Genomic DNA, 20037 nt, shown 5'->3' on the forward strand with positions numbered 1-20037 from the left:
TATTAGAACATTAAAAGGTCATTAAAAACAATATTTTTAACAATCGCTCCTTATCTTGAATCTGTGTTGCGTTTACCTAAATATAATTTCTTTTTTGCATAACATGCATTATTGATTAGTTTTAAAAATATTATTAGTTGAAAATATTATCGGTTGAAAATATTGTCAGTTGAAAATATTATCATTAAAAATATTTGTCAGTTTAAAATAACTTGACTTGAAGAGAAAAGTTGCGATAAAAACTAAACTATAGAAACATTCGCTCCAGATTCCAATTATTGGACTCTGAACAAAAAAATCGAAAATAATTTCTCGCTTTAACAGTTGAACGATTCCCATTCGCGTACAAAGGCGATCAGAAAAGTGAGACCTGAGCAAAACAGGACAAAGCGGCGTGCGTATGAAAAGCCATGTAGTATAATCGGAACGATCAAATGGTTCATCTGCTGAATAATTGCATTCTGTGTTGGAACGGAATGTTTCAGCGACGACAATGTGAGTTCGTCGAATTTTTCGATTGTATTCTCGTGAAAAGTAATGGCTATCAAGAAACTTAACGTTAGCCAAGAGCAAGGCGGGAACAATCTAGAACGAGAAGTATAACGATTGCGTGTGTTCGATTGTTAAATTTCCCTTCTTTCTCTCTTTTTCTCTCTCTCTCGCAAACACCCTTATTTCCTCTCGCGCGCAAACGTCCGCTATTTTTCCACTTTTCTCCACCGGCCATTTCTACTCTTCTCTCACACTTCTCGCAAACCGAGAGTTCGAACTTCCCGTATCGAGCGTTTTCGCCTCGCTGATTTTACCGGATTCAGGATTCCGATCGCCTTCTACCGCGAGGACTTCGGGAGCGCTTACGAAGTCGACGGCGCCGAAGTAAAATGTCTACCTTCGGTAAGATCGTCTCCTTCGGATCCTAGGACGGTCCTAGGTGCGCGTCAGGATCTTTTCGTATGCGACCGCACGTGGGATTTGGAAGGAGTCAAATTATCTGAATATAATTTAGCCGTCCGAATCGGATGGGTAAGAGAGATCGCTGCTCTCATGGGTAGGGGATCACGATCAGGAATCGATGTATCCCAGCGAGGTTCTTTTAACCGATTTCAGATTTCAATCAGAAAATCTGAAACGTAGAGAGATTTTTGCCCGAGATACGATCTTCTTACTCACGATGACGTCGCAATCGACCCATCTATCAGCTGATTCGAATCAAAAATGTTCACGTCAATAAATAGGAAGATTTGTGTGTGTGTGTGTTGTGTGTGAAGATTTTCTCTAAAAATTATTTTATTAGAATCTCAAAACCTCTCTCCTAACTAAACATTTTTTGTAACAGACTAATACTTATTATGATTAAAATTCATTAAAATTATCACGTTTATGCAATCTGAAAAAATATATTGTATTTATGCGATATATATACTCATGATACTTCGTAAATTAATATTTAAAACATTGCGATATTAATTGATATTAATATATTATTTTTGATTATTTTTCTCTTTATTCTTGGAGATTAATTTTGAAATATTTTTATGCAACAATGCATTTAAAGTGATCATATACACATAACTCATTTTTATTTGTTGGATATTCGACAAGTTGAAGTATTGACTGACTTCAACCTCATCAGAATTTCGGAAACATGAAGAAATTCTTTAGGTTTCTCAAGCACATAGCGTGACGCAATGATTTAACGTTCGAGTGTTTCATCTAAGCTTATAAAGGAAGGATTACTAGCGAACATTCTGTACACGCACAAGTTAAGGGCTTTACTTTTCGCGCATTTTCATGATGTGGCATAGCGGAACGTATGAATTTACTTCGTTCGCGAGCATCCATATATATGTATGCTTATGTCTGCGAATGGAAATGCATAAGCTGCCTGAAATAGAATTAATGAAGTTTGTCTTCGGAAATCAGAAAGCTACTGCCATGCGCGATTGTGCGTTACATCGTCAAAATATCGCGAAAATTTGCTATAAGTATTGTCAATTTCTGTGTCACATAATATATCAAAATATAATATATTACAGATAAACTGATGCAAAGTGCGATGTTGATATGATTGAGATAAAGATGGAAACAATAGCAATATGACGAATGTAACTGAAAATGTAAAAGTATTGTTAAATATTATAATAGTCTAAAGTTTATAAATAATTATCTCTTTTCTATATAAATATTATATATATATATATTTGAAATATATTATTTATTAAAAACATTTTTATTTTAATTCATATTTTTTTATTATAATATATATATATATATGTTATAATAAAAAAATATGAATTAAAATAAAAATATTTTTAATAAATAATATATTTCAAATAATATGTTTCAATACTCTATAACTCAAGAATGTGAACGTCGCATATGTTTTCTCTATCTGCATCATGTTTATGATTTCCTATCACGTTCGTTCGACGAGATAACATCTAGATTGTGAATATGTTTTCGCATTTGCGTCCGCGTACGCATATTTCGAGTGCATCGAGTTGGCATGCACTTGCTCGACTGCATTTTCGGTGTCGTCTTGATCAGAGATATCAAGCTCGGATATATCGAACTGGCAATCATTTCCGGTTACCGAATTGACCGCAGCGGTGGCACTTGGACGTGACAGCGTGATGTTGTGTGTGAGCTTTATTGAAAGGGCAAATAGAGAAATGAACAAATAGACGGCTAGGTAAATCTATTTAAGAGAGAGAGAGAGAGAGAGATCTATTTAAGAGATGTATTTTAAAATTATGAAGCACCGTTTAAATAAAATAAAAAATATAATTGCATTTTGAGAATGTGTTATGTTAGACGAAGAAACACTGTAAAATAATTGCGACTAACACACATACATAGACATAGCAATTGTCAATTGAGTTCACCGTACTATTGTTGTACTTCAATCGCAATATGCCGTCGTGATGCAATTCATGTTTCAACACGCGGCAATTTTATTTGCACTGCGGAGAAAACAGCATCGTTTTCATATCTTCCGACTCACGTCTCACGCAGCCAATCATATAAATACAAACGATTTGTAGCGTCAGAATGAAGTTACTTGTGTCTCTATTACGGATATTGCAGTTAGATCTACGAGAGAGATATCGCCTCGATTTTAATAGCAAATAGCAGAGAACATCAGGACATCAGCTAGCGTGCATTCCTATTCGACTCGCACGTATGTACATACAAACGCTTTTACTGTTCTCGACGAATTGTCGTATGTGCGATTGCGATTAGAACCGCGCAAACTGCAACTGTTTCATTCAACGATGAGCCACATCTAACAACCGATCAATTGATACGATAATTAGCCTCTTGTTGCGCGCGTTTAACGAGCTACTTTATATACATAGTCGCATCTGGACAAGACAGTTCCCTTTCGGGCTTTCATGCCTATCCGCATTTCCCGTAATCGTATATACAGTCGACGTTTCCTACTAAGTTTTGGGAAGCACTAATTACGAGTGACGGACTTGCTCGTTAGTGTCCGCCCGAAGTTTGCTGCACGTTTCGAGCGATTCGAAAACCAGAGTGATTATAACACAAATTAGCTCGTCAGAGAGATAAGAAAGTTTTTCGTCACGCCTGCGATGCACGCTATCTACAAAGTGGGTCAGGATGAAATACTTCGTTTGCTTCGCTCGAGATTTTCAGAGTAACAAGAAAATGATAAACTTTTATTTTAAAAACATTTTTGGGTTATTTATTTGGAAAAATTTATTGTAGAAAGAGAGAAAGAATTTAATAGGCAAATGACACACAATCTTGATTTTTTCATTTCATTTTATACGTGTTCTATAGAAGAAAAACAAATTAGTAGTGAAAAAGTTAAAACATTATTCGGGCATATACACTTGTAGTGTTCTTGTAATGCGTCTAATTTGCGTTGAATTTCATGAATTATAATACAAATTAAAACAATGAGAATAGTCAACGGCAAATGGATCTGGATTAGTGCTTTTAGCTATCGATCATTATTCAATCGTATTTATTTGAACGTTTCAAATATGGAATCTATTTTGAGGGCTTTAGTATTCTCTCTGCGCTTAATGTGTTCGTTTATGATAATCCCGTGGCGATTACGATGGATGGATCACGCTATTGCTGAAAGATATATAAACCGGTTCGAAACGACGATGAATTTACATGTCTATCAAAATGTCGACCATTTTGGTGTATTGACTGAAATCCGCTTATGCTTCTATATGACATTTTTATTGAAATCCGTGTTATTTTTGAACCTCATTAATACGGACATAGAATCAGATGGAAATCGTTTCATTCACATTGAGCATTGAGATTTGTATAAAAAATATTTTTATTTTTTAAATATATTTTTTACAAAAATTATAAAGTCAATTTTTTATATTTTTATGATTAATAATAATAAATAATTTAAAATATTAATATATTAGAAAAGAAAATTATATATGAATAATGAAGCTTGTACTTATTTCGCGACATTTATCATTCACGTAAATGTAAGTTTTAAATCTGGCAGGCAATCTTAATTACTGTCAAGTAATTGCCTTAGCTAGAAGCAAAGAAGTTATCGCGCATCGTGTTTCTTATCTCTTTCACCCGCCATAACTTCAAGTCTATCAACGAATCTATTTGTTTCAAATCGAGGTCTGATAGATTTAATTAATTATGATTTTAATTCAAAAATGGAATTATGATTCGAAATACTTTGTCAACTTTTGATATTTGATATCTACAAATCTCTCTATTTGCTTTTTTAATGATAGAGAAAGTAACAACGAACAGTCTCATAAAGACTTAACAATCTAATAAATCGAAAATAAATTGAGATTTAAGAAAAATTAGGATTTAAGAAATATTATATATACGATAAGGAATGATTAGGCATTTACATAAAAAGAACAGAAATTGATTCAATATTTTAAAAGTTTTATAAAAAAATTTAATATAACAAAAAAGAAAAAGAAGACAAAAAAGAGCAGACACATAAATACAATTTTTATATATTATATATTTTATATAATTTTGTATTATACAAATAATACAGAGTAATTTAATTTAATCACTGTAAATACACTTTAATAGTATTTATATAATAAATTAAACAATGTATTTATAATTAGTCAATCATTAAAATTTTTTATTTTTATATTAGGTTTTTTAAAAATTAACATAATTATATTATTTTATATAAATTCAAGAAAATAAGCATATCAATTTAGATATATACAAATATTAGTTCATTCTATCATCGCTTCGTGCTTATGCGAGAACACGCCGAGACGAAAGCGCATTTCCCTCTTTCCTAAACTGCCTTCTGGTCATCCTGCTATCCCCGTAGCACTCTCACCCCCGTATCTCGATTGAAGCTCACGAGCTTGCACGAAGATTATCGAGCTTGCACGAAGCACGGGTGTCGGCACATGGGGAGTGAGTCTGGATGTGGGGTGGATAGCGCCCCGACCGGGCAGAAGAGAAATAGCGTCGAGGGGAAGGGAATAGGTCGGCGGACGCTTGTCCGTGCGCGAAAGTTCGCTCGCAGCATCCAGTGACATCGCGGAGCTCGACGCGCGCGCATCGCTCATCGCGCGGGAGGATCGAATCCTCGGATCTGTTGCGAATTTTCTCGAGTAGCTACCGATCGAAAAGCGTAACACGTGTTAAAGATCCCGTTCGAGTGCGAAACGATCGCGCGAGTTTTCGTTCTATCGTGACATCGAGTGACGATCTTCCTTGGGTCTTGATTCCTCCGTTGATATAGTGTTTGTTCGCCAAGTGACATAGGCGGTGCTCCTCCCGATTGATGACAAAAATCAACGATTAAAAAAAAGTCAATCGTGCGTGATTATCGGTGCTCCGAATCGATAAAATTAGTGCGCGATGCTGCGATGCACGCTCGAGGACGATGCGGCGAGGAGATGATTTTCGGGATCGAGTGAATAGTGTTGGCGGGAGGGTTGGAGATCGTTGCGACCGCCGATGACAGCCCGTGACACCACGTGTTCGCGACGTCATTCCAAGACGACGGGGGACGTTGGCGCCGGAACGATCTGTCGCGGTGATGCCGTGATGCGTGTAATAATGCGTGTGCAAGCTGCAACTGGCAGTACGTTTTGATCGAGTGTTAAGGGATTGACGGCTCAGGTAACGATCCTAATTCCGTTTATCTTCGTGATGCTGCTCGTGACGCAAATCTCGTAGTAGTCGTTTGTATAATGCCAAATATATGTGTGGAACTCTTCGATGAAAAACTGGAGATTATCCAGAGGTGTGGCTCTTATGAGTTTAATCGTGCTCCACTGTTAAATTTATTATTTCGTTTTTATAATATACACACATTTATATTTATGTATGTGTGTGCGTGTTTTCGTTCCTCTTTATATTTTTTTTCGAATTATTTTAATTCTATAATGCAAGACTGGTTAAATGCATTTTTTTTTTATTTAAATCTTTTTAGCATTATAACTTATTTTATCTATTTTAATTTATATTTATTTAATTTAATATATATTATTTTGCTCTATTTTGCCAAAAGGAATTAATAAAATAATAGATCTTTTCTTGAATTCTTCAATTAATTATTAATAAACAATGATCACATGCTTGTCATATTAACATTGTATCGACGCAAGAGTTCGCTCAGCGGTTTAGGTTAGCGGTTTAGCCAAGGGGCGGTTGCTAGCGTGTTGCTTAAGTTATCGATAAGTGACGCGATGATAAACCTACATCCTGTCGATATCCGATACAAGATTTAATCGATCGTATCGATATACTTAGGTACTGTGAGATGATTAAGTCAGCAACAGGGTTTAGATATGTTGCAATTTATGACAAATTATTGATTTTTATTGGCATATTCATTTATTGCCCAATTTACAAATATTTCAGTGTATTATAATAATACAATACAATTCAATGCAATTGCCAGCAGGCTTTTTCGTCATTGAATAAAGTTATGACATATACGTTACGAAGAAATAAGCGCGGTCCAGAAAAAAAAACGCCGAACTTGTAAATATATTGGACATTGTGCATTTAGTGTGTTCCCCGTTGCAATATTACGAAAGTTAAATAACAGCCACCGCAGAAAATCAAATACATAGCGTACTGCCAGCGCCAATAAGCCGTCGTCGAAATTATATTGACAGAGAATGCGTCAATGGTGAGCCGCAAAAGCATTTTCCATTCCGAATCCGATAAAATATTAACAGCCAAAAAGGTGAATGCTTCCCTTCGGTTGTTGTCCAATTCCTCTGAATGATTGCTGCAAAACGTGATAGCTGGTTTTTCATAAACGTATGCAAATAAAACAATATGCCCTTCACAATTGCGATAGGATTGCGCTCAAATAAAATAAATAGTTTTTGTTAGTTTTCTGATTGATCGTTTTCGATTGATGTTGTATATTCGATACTATAGATTTTAAATTCACTAAAATCCACTTGTGTTTTTTATTTATCAAAAATTTTTTATCATTTTACTTTATAATGTCAAGAAATTTTATAGTTTTTTCATTGTTTTTATATATCACGAATTTTTGTCATTATTATGTATAGTGACATAATTTGTTCAATTATAGCTGAAAAATAAAATTTTTTGATAATTTGATGAGCTTGATTGAAAAAGTGACCATATCAAATTAATTTTAAATATGAATAAATGAGAAATAGAAAAGTACATTTAGAAAATTTAATTTAGAAAAATTATAAAAACAATGATTTTTTTTATTAAAGAAACACTGTTAAAACTCAGTTATTTTATACATGTTAGCAATAATAAATTAATTTTTGTCAATACAATAATACATGCAGCTTTCATTATAGTGAAAATTTCTAAAGTTTCTTTTACTGTTTATTTATTGGCGCATATCTATCTAACAATTGCATTGTACGAATAATCCCGCGGGATTGAATACATGTGAAAACTTGTGAACAAAAAATGCATTTTGATTAACGACCAATGAAACATGAAGTTAATCATCACGACAATCAGTCATTATTCGATGATTTATGCGTCGATCCGTAAAGCATACAAGATAGGATCATGGATAAAAATGTAAATAATGTATTTTGATTTTATATCAACAATCGGTCTTTTGATTGTCAAGAGAATATTCACATTTTATTGTTTTTTTTCCCCCATATATTTTAAAGCTATTTTTTAAAATAACAATTATGCAGTAATTCATCCAAGTAAGAAAATCAATGTTTTTTTCAGTTAAATAATTCACGCTCATTAGCATTGTCGATGTGACAACAAACATTGACCCTTTTAGCAGCGATATTGTGTTAAAGTCTCAGTTTTTTTTGTTCGCGTTGTTTGAACAACAGCTAAACATCGAGATGCAACTTCTCGTCGAACGAGCAACGCTCTAAGAGAGAGAGAGAGAGAGAGAGAGAGCTCTTTCTGCTCGTGAATTTGCAAAACATTACCAACGAAAATACAAGCTAACTGCCTATTCGAAACTTCCGCGATACAACGTGCGGCGCGGTGTAGCGAAAAAGAATAAAAAAAAAAGAAGAAGAGAGGTGCGTTTTCATCGGGGAGCCGCGCACTTAAGGCAAATTAAGCGGCCCGCGCGCCATAAACTAATAGAATCTCCCGCGGAGACACATTTGGGGAACAAACGGGGAACAACATACTATTCGTAAGAGGAACTGGCACGTTTATTCGAGGAAGAAGTTGCGCGAGCGATTGACCTAAAATTCCGAGAGCGTGTTTCGTTTGCGAGCGAGCTTTCGACAAATTCGTTGCTTCAGTTTCGTGAACGGGCTCGCCTGTCGTCTATTCGTGTTTCGTGAAAACTTGTTAGATCCCTATTTCCGCGCTACTTCGAGATGTCGAAGACGTCGTGCTTGTTGTTGCAATATCTTCTGTTTGCGAAAGTTTCTCTGCTAAGCTGCTAGATAGCTCTAAACACGGAAAAATGTATGGAATATTATTTTCATATTTTTGTAATACGTGTTTATATTTTGTTTTATATTTTTTCATCGATGAAATTTAATTATAATCTAAATGTGACACACATTAAAGAATAATTTATATAGATAAATTAAAATGGATAGGAGCAATATTAACGCTATTACGTGTAACGTGATAATATAAACACGTAACATGATAATAAATTACATTTTCTTAATATTATTTGCATGATTTCTCTCGTTTTGTATGTAATGTTGTTGTAAATGTTTAATCTCTAAATTTACATCTATAAACAGAGAGCAGTAAACTGTTTGCTTTTTGTTGCTTCGTCAAGCTCGCATGTTTCGTTTCAACTATGTCGAAAATTATAAGAGAGAATCGAATAATCAATAAAATAATAACATTGATCCATCGAAATGTAGAGGATGAGGATTGCTCTTATTCCGTTCCGTATAAAAATCATGCGTTAATTTGCTACTTAACATTGTCCGTCAGTTCTATCCGCTCGTTGTCGCCAAATGCGTTCATCTTTGATGTCTGTCAGGCTAGTCTCGCGAAATTCTCCATCGGTCTTCATGGTCGCTCTTTCGAGCTCGAGCTCGGTTAATGGCTGTTTAAGAGCTCCGTGAAAAGCCCAGAAGCGACCCCGGAGCTCCTCCATATCTCGTCTATCGGAACTTCCTAAGGTAGTCATTCTTCCAGTTCACTCCAGGTCCCATTATTCTTCGCGCTAATTCGACGTCATGATATTAGCCGGAAACTTTCGATCCCCTTTCGAGTCAATTCGAGCTTCTGTGGGTGGCACATAGGATTTTATGAGTTATATACATGTAAGAAAATAATTGTGTCTTTGGTTTAACGATAAGATAAATCAGGCAAGCATTATTTTATTCGCAGATGGAAAATAATTGTGATAACGTTATTCTTTTTTTATATCTTGTTGCTAAAGCTTTCAAGGCTACTTCGCATTTTATATTTTAAAGCTAACACAGTTATATTGCCATGATTTAGAATAGAAAGATGGAAAGAAGAATATATGATGTTATATATTGACATCAGATATTCTAAATTCTTCTTTACTCCAATATTAATTAATATAAATTAGTATAATATAAGATGTGTAGATAAGCCGATAATAGAACTCTTAAAATTATAGAATTGAAATATATTATCCCGAGTTTCTTTTCAACATGTTCTCTAACGAGAGTTTTGAAGTTCTTCAACAGTTTTTTTTATAGACAAAGAGAATTTGCTCAGGTTTCTTCGACATTCGATTTTAGGTGCAGGAAAAATATTGTCTTATCACAAGAATCACGATTTTCGTAAAATGGTCATTGTCTTGCGACGTGCACCCTTTTTCTTGGAACGAATCTCTTGTCACGTAGTGGTTGTAGCACGATGGTTCGGCACGATGTGGAACACGTCGGTGGGACAACTCTCCTTTCCGTAGCCGGCCGTACCAACACGGGCTGTAACCACTTTCCGACATACGCTTCGAGTGCGCCCTCCGATAGAGAAAATGGCCGGTAAGAACAAACAGCGTTTATGTACGTGTACGTGTTCCGCGATGTCGGCAGAATGTCCGCGTGCTCGTTTCGATTCACGCCAATATCCGATCGTTAGAAATCGAATTATCCGCCGTTTCCTTGTCTAACTGGAACATTATGAGATTTCGTTTTAACGAAAAGTCTCAATTTATTAATATATCTTCCGTTTTGTTAAAAGTAAAAGTTTATTTCATCAATACCATTATAGATATAAGAGAGAGCTCAATATTTTTTAAATATAAGGCAAAGAAGACAATTGTATGTGGCTTATAAAGAGAGGAAGAATTAATTTATAATTTCTCTAATAATTTTTTTTTAGGGGAAATATATCATATTTTTGCTCTTTGAAAAAGATTATTATGCTTAATCTCTATAATGTACCATTTGTTGAATTTTTATATATATTTTATTCAGATATGGACACGATTTAATAATCCAATAATATCTTGTTAATCATAAAATCTCTTTTGATATTTTTAATATTTCGTGTGTGCATATATATATGTGTTTTCTTAATCAATTATAAAGAGTGATAAAATTTGAAATGTGTTTGTATTTGGAAAATTGAAGTTTTTACATTGCTTCATCTTTTCTGAGCATTTGATTGATAATTGTGAATTAATAAACTATATAAAAAAAAAGAATGAAACGCGCAAGGAAAAAACATGCAGGTATTAAATATTAAATATAAAACATGAAATATTAAAAAAATCCAAAGCCATATAATAAAATGTTATTATTAAATATTTAATTATTTTATTTCCATTGTGTGTGATTTAAAAAATAAAATATTAGAAAAATTCTTTCTCAACAGTATATTTCATAATAAAAGATCATAAATTAAATATTGCGGTAAATTCTAGGGATATGGTTTTACAATTAGAGAAAGAGAGATGAGAACAAGTATTATTCTCATAACATTCATGTAATATAAAAGTTTTTATAGTATATGTTTACTTATTTAATTAAATTCTTATTTTAGTATAAAAGGTTTAGCGTATTGCACACTTTTCCTGTTTCTGTGCAACTGCTAAATTATATATTTTAGATTTTCTACTAATTATCTTAAATATTTTTAATTATTGATATCTCTTATGAGAGACACATCTTTTTATTCATAAAACATTTTATTAAATTATCGGAGAGAAAAAAGATATAATAATAGAAATATTATGTATATATATTGTACATTTCGATCCGAATTATGTTTATTTGAATAATCGAAAAGTCGATGGAGCATCTCGCATCTATATATTTTCCTGTTCGAGTATCGGCGCGCGAATGATAAATAGAGCTGCGACATGTCAACAATGGCGCGCTAAACGACAAGGCCGAATACTTTGTTATTAATAATTCGAGAGACGCGTTGTGATGGGTGTATACATAGTCAGCGCGATACATTCGCAAAAAGATAAAAGCTCGTGTGTGCGTGTGTGTACATGCATGCATGCGTGTATATATACATATAATTCATTTTCCAATGTTCTAATATTCACAAAAGAAAGATTCATAAAATTCACTCGTGCATGTTGCTTTCGCCAACAGGCGTACGATGGCCAAATTTGTTCGTGATGTCAAGTGCAATTGCATAGTGCGATTCACGTGTGTGCAACGCGGTCGCATCTATGTTTGTAGACTCATGTTATTGAGATTATTAACTATCTGTCGTTGGGTCGCGTGTAGCTTCCATTACTTGCATACCCATATTACACGATCATTCGCCTTCGGCCATAGATACACGAGAGTGAATCAGCATGCGCTACAACGCGTGTAATAGCCACGGTCGATCTTATTTCTTGCACGTGCTTAATTTTTAATTTTACGGACGACAATAACTTGGCAAAAAATCAAATGTAGCGGTGCGTGACAAAGACAAATCTCGAGGGCTTACCTCATCTTTTTGTCATTTCTTTTTCGATGATGTTTATTGAATCTCGATATGCGCACGTACGTTATTTCAAATCAATAAGAATCTGTAATTGAGTAAAAATCGTGCACAATTCGATTATTAAAAAAGTTAATAATTTTATTTGTTTGATACAAGTTTAATATTACCCCTTTGAAGAGAGAATTGTAATACATTTCTTTCGAGTTTGTGATAATATAAAAAGCTGTTGTTGCAAAAATTGCAATTTTAACAGTTTTTAAATATCGAGTTTGCAATGATCAGGTTTGTTTGCGGCGTGTTGTTTTTATTGTTTATGGAATATTATATATATAAATATACTTAAATAAAGAATATATTAAAAATAGCATTTTTTATATTAAAATGTCATTTGAATAAAACTGATATTATGTGTGATTGAGATCTAACAAGCAACCAAAAATCAAATAAAATCTATTAGAAATGTTGTAGATAAAAACTTAGTGAAGGTTTGAAAAATAAGAGAAATGTGTTAAGAGAAATTTGTTAAAAAAAGGTTTTTAATACATTCAATTAAATAAACATTATTTGAAAAATGTTACTTATATATAAAATCTTATTTATAGAACCTTTAAAACAAAATTATATTATAATTATGATTATTAAGCATAATCATTATTATATATGGATGTAAAAAAATAATGTTATTTTCATTACTATTGTATTAATATCAACAAGTTTTCTCCGAGAAATCATTCTGAGAAATAATATTACAGAGAAAGGTGGTCGTGAAAAGAATTGTTTTCAAGAGTCTAGGTAACATCGATACCTTTTACCAGTCGTTCGTTGCGCGATTGGTCTCGTAGAAACCATCGGGGCGAAATAAACACGCCCTTCGAGTCATCGATTCATACATTTACTTTGGACGGCAATGCTCGCTGTCGCATTTTCCGTCTCTTCGACCGGAAGCAGAAAGTTCATTTTGCTCGAGGCGTAAAAATACGAGAGGTAAAGCATCGAGAGTCGCTTCGAGATGAAAGGAATTTCAATTATTACCCGAGGGCCGCTTTATCTCGAAAAGCGAGATAGATTTTCATATTAAAAATATCACATTGAAATTTCGTGAGTTATAGACGCGAAAGTTAATCGAGCAAATAATGCAAAAGCTAACGGGGTGTTTAGATAACCAACATAATTATCGATAGAAATAGTCGTATCTAGCTAGTAATATTGAATAAATTATGCATTTTATTTTTGAAACGATTATCCTGAACAATACAATTTTTTTTAATAGTAAGTTTTATTCTGCTGCACTTCATTGAAAATAAAAAATCTTTAGAAATATAAAATATATTTCATATATACAATCGCTGTGCATGTGATCTGACAATTATTTCGGCGGCTGTCATTGCGGATTATTTATAAGTAGTAATGTAAGCAGGATGCTTGTGTCAGCCACAAAGGATGTAAATCTCGTTATCTATGGCATTCCTGATTAGACGTAACACGATTTTACAGTCTATGTTATTTATCTCGTATTCTTTTTGCGAAATCATTACGCTTGCAAAACTCGCCGGAAGGACGAAGTGACGCAGTTCGCTTACTAAAACATCGATCTCGCGTCTCGCCCTCGAGGGGTGCAGTTACGCTGGTCGCTTTATAGCTCACCGGGAATGACCGGAAGCGCTAGTAGCGCGATCTACTCTTTGGTTGAGGGAGCAAAAAGTGGGAAAGAGTGGATAAGGATCGAGGATAGCGAGTCGTCGACGGGAAAGAATTCTCGATTAAATCTGGCGACCGGCGGCCCTTCGACTAAACCGACCGTATAAAATTCAATCTCGCTTTTTTTTATTTTTCTTGCCTCTCCATCTCTATCCGGTCACTTTTCAATTATTTGATTCTTGTAGAAACTCCTTTAAATCGTTTCATTATTAACATTTGCAATCTCGTCTTTGCGAATTTGTAAAACAATGGAGATTTGTAAGATAAATTACATCTACATCCAAATATCACTTTATTAATCTTTATTGTTATATTGTTAATAAGTGTAATGAGATTATTAAATGGGACTCAACAAAAAATCTCTGTATTATAAAATGTTTAATGCAATCTGCAAAAGAGACATTTAGTTGAGCTATGATAAAAATTATATACAATAATTATGGCATTGGATTCCAAAAATATAATGAAAATCGTATAAACTTTCAAAATCAAACGAATGTTGATGAATGATCGTGCGAATGCAAGAACAGGCTGGCTGATTTTGTGTTTAAGACTCGAATAGATAAAAATTCTTAAGCATTATTATTGCTGGTATATATATTTATCATGATATTATCTTGCGCATTTTGTTTTTAATGTATATTCGCTTGAATTTTGACTGCGCAAGTAGATCTTCTATGGATTCATATCGTTATTTATATACCATTCAAAGAGAGAGATTGCTATTTTATATTTATTTCTAGAACCCAATAAACTTGTCGTGAATCTTTTCCTGCGACAATGTGTATTTTATAAATTTTTATTTCATGAAATAAATCTTCTTCATGTCGAGTAACATTTATGTTACACATGCTACATATGCAAGTGAAAATATATTTGATTTCTCTCATCGTACATCTATTTTTAGCATACAATAAATGTGTCGTGCATTTGTCACTTTGCAAATTTATTTAACTGATTGTTATTTTATGAAATATATTATTCTTTTATTACTAGGAAGCATTTTTGCACCAGATGGAAACGGCAATATTTGATTTATTGCTTTACGTCTGTCTATGTAAACCAATTAACTGTGTTTTGAATTTATTACCTTACAAATTTACGCTGCAAATTTTTATTTCATGAAACAAAATTTTTCCACGTGTGGAAATCGCGTAAGTTTCGATTGTGGTAATGTTTGATTTATCTCAATGCACAGAATAATTCATGAATAATGATAGCTGTGGAATAATGATGACGTAATAATCGGAACGGCGAAATGTTGCCTCGATAAACTGATCTACGAGGCCCCACGCGAATAAGCTTGCATTGTCGCCGCACAAAGGATACTATTCACCTGCCACGTTTCGTAGATTTCCCACGAGTTTCACAGTACGAACGTATAGAGCTTCGAAAGACCCGAAGCATTTTTCTTTTCGTGCGCCATCATTACTTTCGTATTCGCGATCCTATGTTCAGCGATGCGCGGAAAATCTATCATCAAGAAAAATGTATTGCGAGATGCGGACAATTCTCCGTAATAATCGATCGATATCTTACGATCAATCGCACACACATCCGTTTGCTTTTTTTTCCCCCGAATTCTATAGAAATCCTATTATATTCCACCTTTTTGCAATGACGTGTCTTTTTGACGATCGGATTTTGACAATATCGGGGAGAATAAAACGCGGAGTATAAAAAAAATTTCCTTCTCGTTGGATTATCGAAATGCGATTCCGGAGAGAAGTTTGGCAACTCTAAAAAATTGCGAAAAAATTTAATATACACATGTGGGACAGTTTGATCCATATACATGAGTATTTTTTTGTTCGAGTTAACTTTTTCGATTTTTTTAAAGTTATATGATACCTTCAATCTCAAAAATGTGTGTATCGGAAAAAAAATTAAATTTGTAAACAAATATTTTGTTGATGTAAAACTGATACCACGCAACGGAATATCTATCTTATTGTTAGTCCGTCGCAAGTTTCTATGTATGTAAATTTACTTTTTTAAAAATCGTGATATATATATGTAAACAATATAATCGTAAAGTAAATTTTGTTAAAGTTAGAATTTATTAGTCGGAAGCATTGAGAGATAAGTCGAGAATTTTTGAATCATATTTATAGCAATTTCGAGCAACTCGTTACAACTTTTCATCGATTGTGCAAATTTTCGAAAAGGACAAAATATTCGGCGGCGTTTTTGATGGACGCTGTATTATTTGGATTTGATCGATCGACTTTGGCTTTGTATCAGTTCATTCTGATAAGTCGATCACTGTTAACCTGATACCGTAGAATGTACGCATCAAACGCGGCAGTGAAATTAACAATAAACGCATCACGCGTCATACCTTATCAAACGTGGCAACTGCTGTTAAATGCCAGTTACACCTGTCAACGGTATCGCGAAATTGTACTGAAAACGATTCGAGTAAAACGTCATCCAACAAAAAACGCGCAATTTCACAGCTTTAACGTCATAAAATCTATTTTTCTTGAACTGTAAAAAACAGCACAATATAAACCATATCTTTTCTATTCTAAGAAACAGAAGTAATAATGGAAAAAAATGTTTAATGTAAAATCCAGTTATTTTTTATTGTAGTATTTTTTTATAACTTTAATTAAAGAAAGAAGGGAGAGATTTAAAACTTGCATTACATAAATAAATTATGCATGACATGTACAAAGATGCGAAGGAAAAATATTTTTTAAATAAATTTTATATATTTTCTTTTTCTTTCTTCTCTTATTGACAAAAATTAATTGTTTGTTGGCAGGATATTGTCTGAGAGTCGAACGAGACGCGAACCACATTAGAATGGTTCGAGGGTGAAATCGCTAAAGAGACGTTCGTCAGTATGTTGCGGATATTGATAGTGGTGACATGCATCAAGATATCGATGCTCGCCAGTGCGCAGTCGAAAGGAACTACTTCTTTCGACGAAGGTGCGAATAGCGACGAACCTGACCATCCGAGTGAGTACATAAATATTCTACAGATTCATTATTTAATTCAATTATTGTTTAAGCTCGTAATAAATAAATGTAAAATTTGCTTGGTACGTGATAACAAAGTAATTTATTGTTTGACTTGTGTCAACGCGTCGATGTTGGCGCAAACCATTTATTTAGAATACATATACTTAATAGTTTGGCCGAGTTGCGAGTTACTTTATTCGAGTGAGTAATGGTCGGATGGATATTGACAAATACAAGTCTGTCAACTAGTCTAGTTACAGTTCGGCTTTAGCTCAATATAGAGCTTGAAAAAAAAACACGATGGTTTAATATCCGAGCGAATATTAGAGCGGATGGATTCGTAAATTCGAGTAATCGGAGAGAAATTCAAACATTTCCGGTCTGTTGGGAAGCGCAAAAGCACACTTCCGCTGCATTCGCTGTTAGTAAACGAACGTAATGCATTTCTTCCCACACTCTCGCACAGATATGTACATATACATATGTGGAGCGATTTATATATGTATAGAGCGCCAGAGAAACAATTTGTTAAAATGGCCACGGGAAACATACAAGAATCCTCCTTTTGCCGGTCGTGTTGTGCAAATCGGCCGTCCCGAAAACCGTTCATACGACGGCGAAATCGCGAGGGCAAACTACTCGCGCAAATTGCCGTGGGTGCGCGCGCAAAACTTTTTCCCGAATTTATTCGCGTACAGTTTGCCGGCGGGACGGATATCAAGATTAACGTTCAAAGCCGATGAAGAAGGAACGGGGCAAAAAGAGGGAGAAAGGGGTCGAGAGAGCCTCCCCGATCCGCGTGCTAACTTCGACGATGAAGTTCTTCGAAACATATCGAGATCGCAATTACCGGTACCGACCGGTCCGCAGCGAGATTCGATGGCGAAAGTTGCGAAGATCGTGCAGCGAGAGACCCGGTCCCTTTAAAATTTCTACGCTTTACTCTCGCGGAGTTTTATCGAGAAGTTTGATGATCCTGTCGACACACGAGTGACATCTTCCTTTGGAGTGATGGAAAGGAGGGAAAGGGGAAAGGGAAGATGGGATAACTTTCCATCTCTCGTTTTATGCTGCGCGTTCTCTGGAACGCGCAGCTATCAATTTGCTTTGAGTTCTATGAATTTTTATGGATTTTTTTATCGATATTATATTAAGCGGCCTTTTATATCCTGTCTTCTTATCCGTTTTGGCTTGTATCTGCCATTTCGTATATCTTTGAGCTTTGTATTTTGATCGAACGAAAAAGAAAGACCGTCTGCTTGTTTTATTTCAATTATGTTTACTTATTCTTAGTATTTTTGCAAGTATTACATAAGTTTAATTTCGAAGTATTACATAAGTTTTATTTCGCATCTGTTCTTGTATATGTTCGCGTGCGAAACCCATGTTTAACTGAGTTCTTTCAACTCGAAAGGATTTTAGAGTTCTTTAATAAAGTTCATAAAATAATTAGTCAGAATGAAAGCAACACCGACGAGTTATGGGACGTCGCACGTCGACTGGTCGTTGGAAGTTTATACGGGAAAAGCTTGGCGCACTCTATAAGTTCTCCGCACGAGGCCAAACTAATTAGATATGTATGAATAACCTGAGCGTTGGCCGGGGACATATAATTAATGCAGCCCACCGGCTAAGTGAGAAATTAATTATAATATGGAAATTGGAGTTGTGTGTGTGTGTGTGTATGTCTCATCTCCCCCCCCCCCTCTCTCTCGCTCTCACTTTCGCTTTCGCGCTCATTCTCTTCTTTTCTGTCTCTATATGCTAAAACTCTACATGAGTTTTCGCGCAGTAAAAGATTTCTCGATGCACGTGCGAAACGTGTAGATGCAACGAAGCACGTATTTCGTGTAACGGCATATATGTGATGCGCAGTGCTTTCTTGCCGAATATATCTTTTGGTGAGAAGGAAATCTTTTTTATGCACGATAAAACCATCAACTTTCCTTGGGAAAAATTTATCATCGCGCGCGATTGCTCGCACGAATGTCAATGGAAACTTTTATGCAATTTTTTGCGGGAATTAATTTTTTGCTTGGTTCTATCGCGTTAAATGCATTCCATTATGCGGCATTAAATTTCGTATAATTACCTTTCCGCACTTTCAAAAATACAGTTTTATTGTCTATATATATTCCATGTTTAAAATGAGATCAAATCGAGGAAGTCATAAAGATTTAATTATTTCGTGCAGTAATATGCATAATTCTTAAATAAGGTGAAAATAGAATCTAAAATTGATAATGCAAGAATTTTCACACAATTGTATATTGTTAGATAGTTACAGATAAGTAGCATCACAGTTAAACGAAATCTAAGATCTTGTAGCACTGTATGCTCTTATATACTTTTTCTCTTATCTCGCAGATACGAACTTTGTTAGTGAATTTGGTGAATTTTGTACATTCTTGGGGAAGTGTTTGCTCTGCTACAGGCATTACGTGCTTTCTGTTTGTATAACGTCGCGTTGTGTAGGTCAGTAACGACGGGCGGGTCGATTCGCATTCCAGTCCCATGTATGTCTGAACGTACGCTTTACACGATGCCTTCCCTGTCGAGTATGCTACTGGAAAACTCGTGTAATATGCAGGAAAGTCATTCTCGCGAAGTATATTTAGAACATAATAAATTTTTATTGTATCTCAAATATTACAATAAGTTTACAATATTACAATAAGTATTGTTCGCAATTTTGCACCTGAGATAAAAGAATATTAGTTTAGAAATTCGAAAAAAATCATGGGAATAGATAATTTTCAAAATTAAATATATATATAAAAAATGACAAGTTCCGTAATCTTTTTATAAAGTTTGTGTTGCAACAAAATGTAATTGTATTACAAACTGTAATGGAACTCGCTATCTTTTTCCTCTTAGATTATAATAGAACATGTTTACATGTGGCGAACGACAGATTGCAAAGCACTACTAGAAAAAAAGGCATGGAATAATAACAATCAAAAATTAATAGAAATATATTAAATTCGCGGCGCGAGAGAAAAAAAGATTTCGACCGCAATCG

At 34.4% G+C, this 20037-nt stretch overlaps 1 protein-coding gene across 2 annotated transcripts in view; it reads left to right on the top strand.

Annotated features, from left to right (window-relative positions):
- The window catches only part of LOC145934586 (nephrin), a 223454-nt gene that overhangs the window by 15522 nt on the left and 187895 nt on the right, over positions 1-20037 (top strand). Inside the window, exons 1-2 of one of the 2 annotated variants that reach the window (XM_083035177.1) lie at positions 5531-6132; positions 16814-17012. In XM_083035177.1, coding sequence (XP_082891303.1) covers positions 16895-17012 — 118 coding nt within the window. In that variant the 5' untranslated portion in view covers positions 5531-6132; positions 16814-16894. Of the gene's footprint in view, positions 1-5530; positions 6133-16813; positions 17013-20037 lie in introns of those variants that run through there. The other variant, XM_083035178.1, reaches the window with a different exon arrangement.

The sequence above is a fragment of the Prenolepis imparis genome, unplaced genomic scaffold (genome assembly GCF_030444845.1).
Source record: "Prenolepis imparis isolate NDT839.2.m4 unplaced genomic scaffold, iyPreImpa1.0 SCAF_3, whole genome shotgun sequence".
Classification (NCBI taxonomy): domain Eukaryota; kingdom Metazoa; phylum Arthropoda; class Insecta; order Hymenoptera; family Formicidae; genus Prenolepis; species Prenolepis imparis.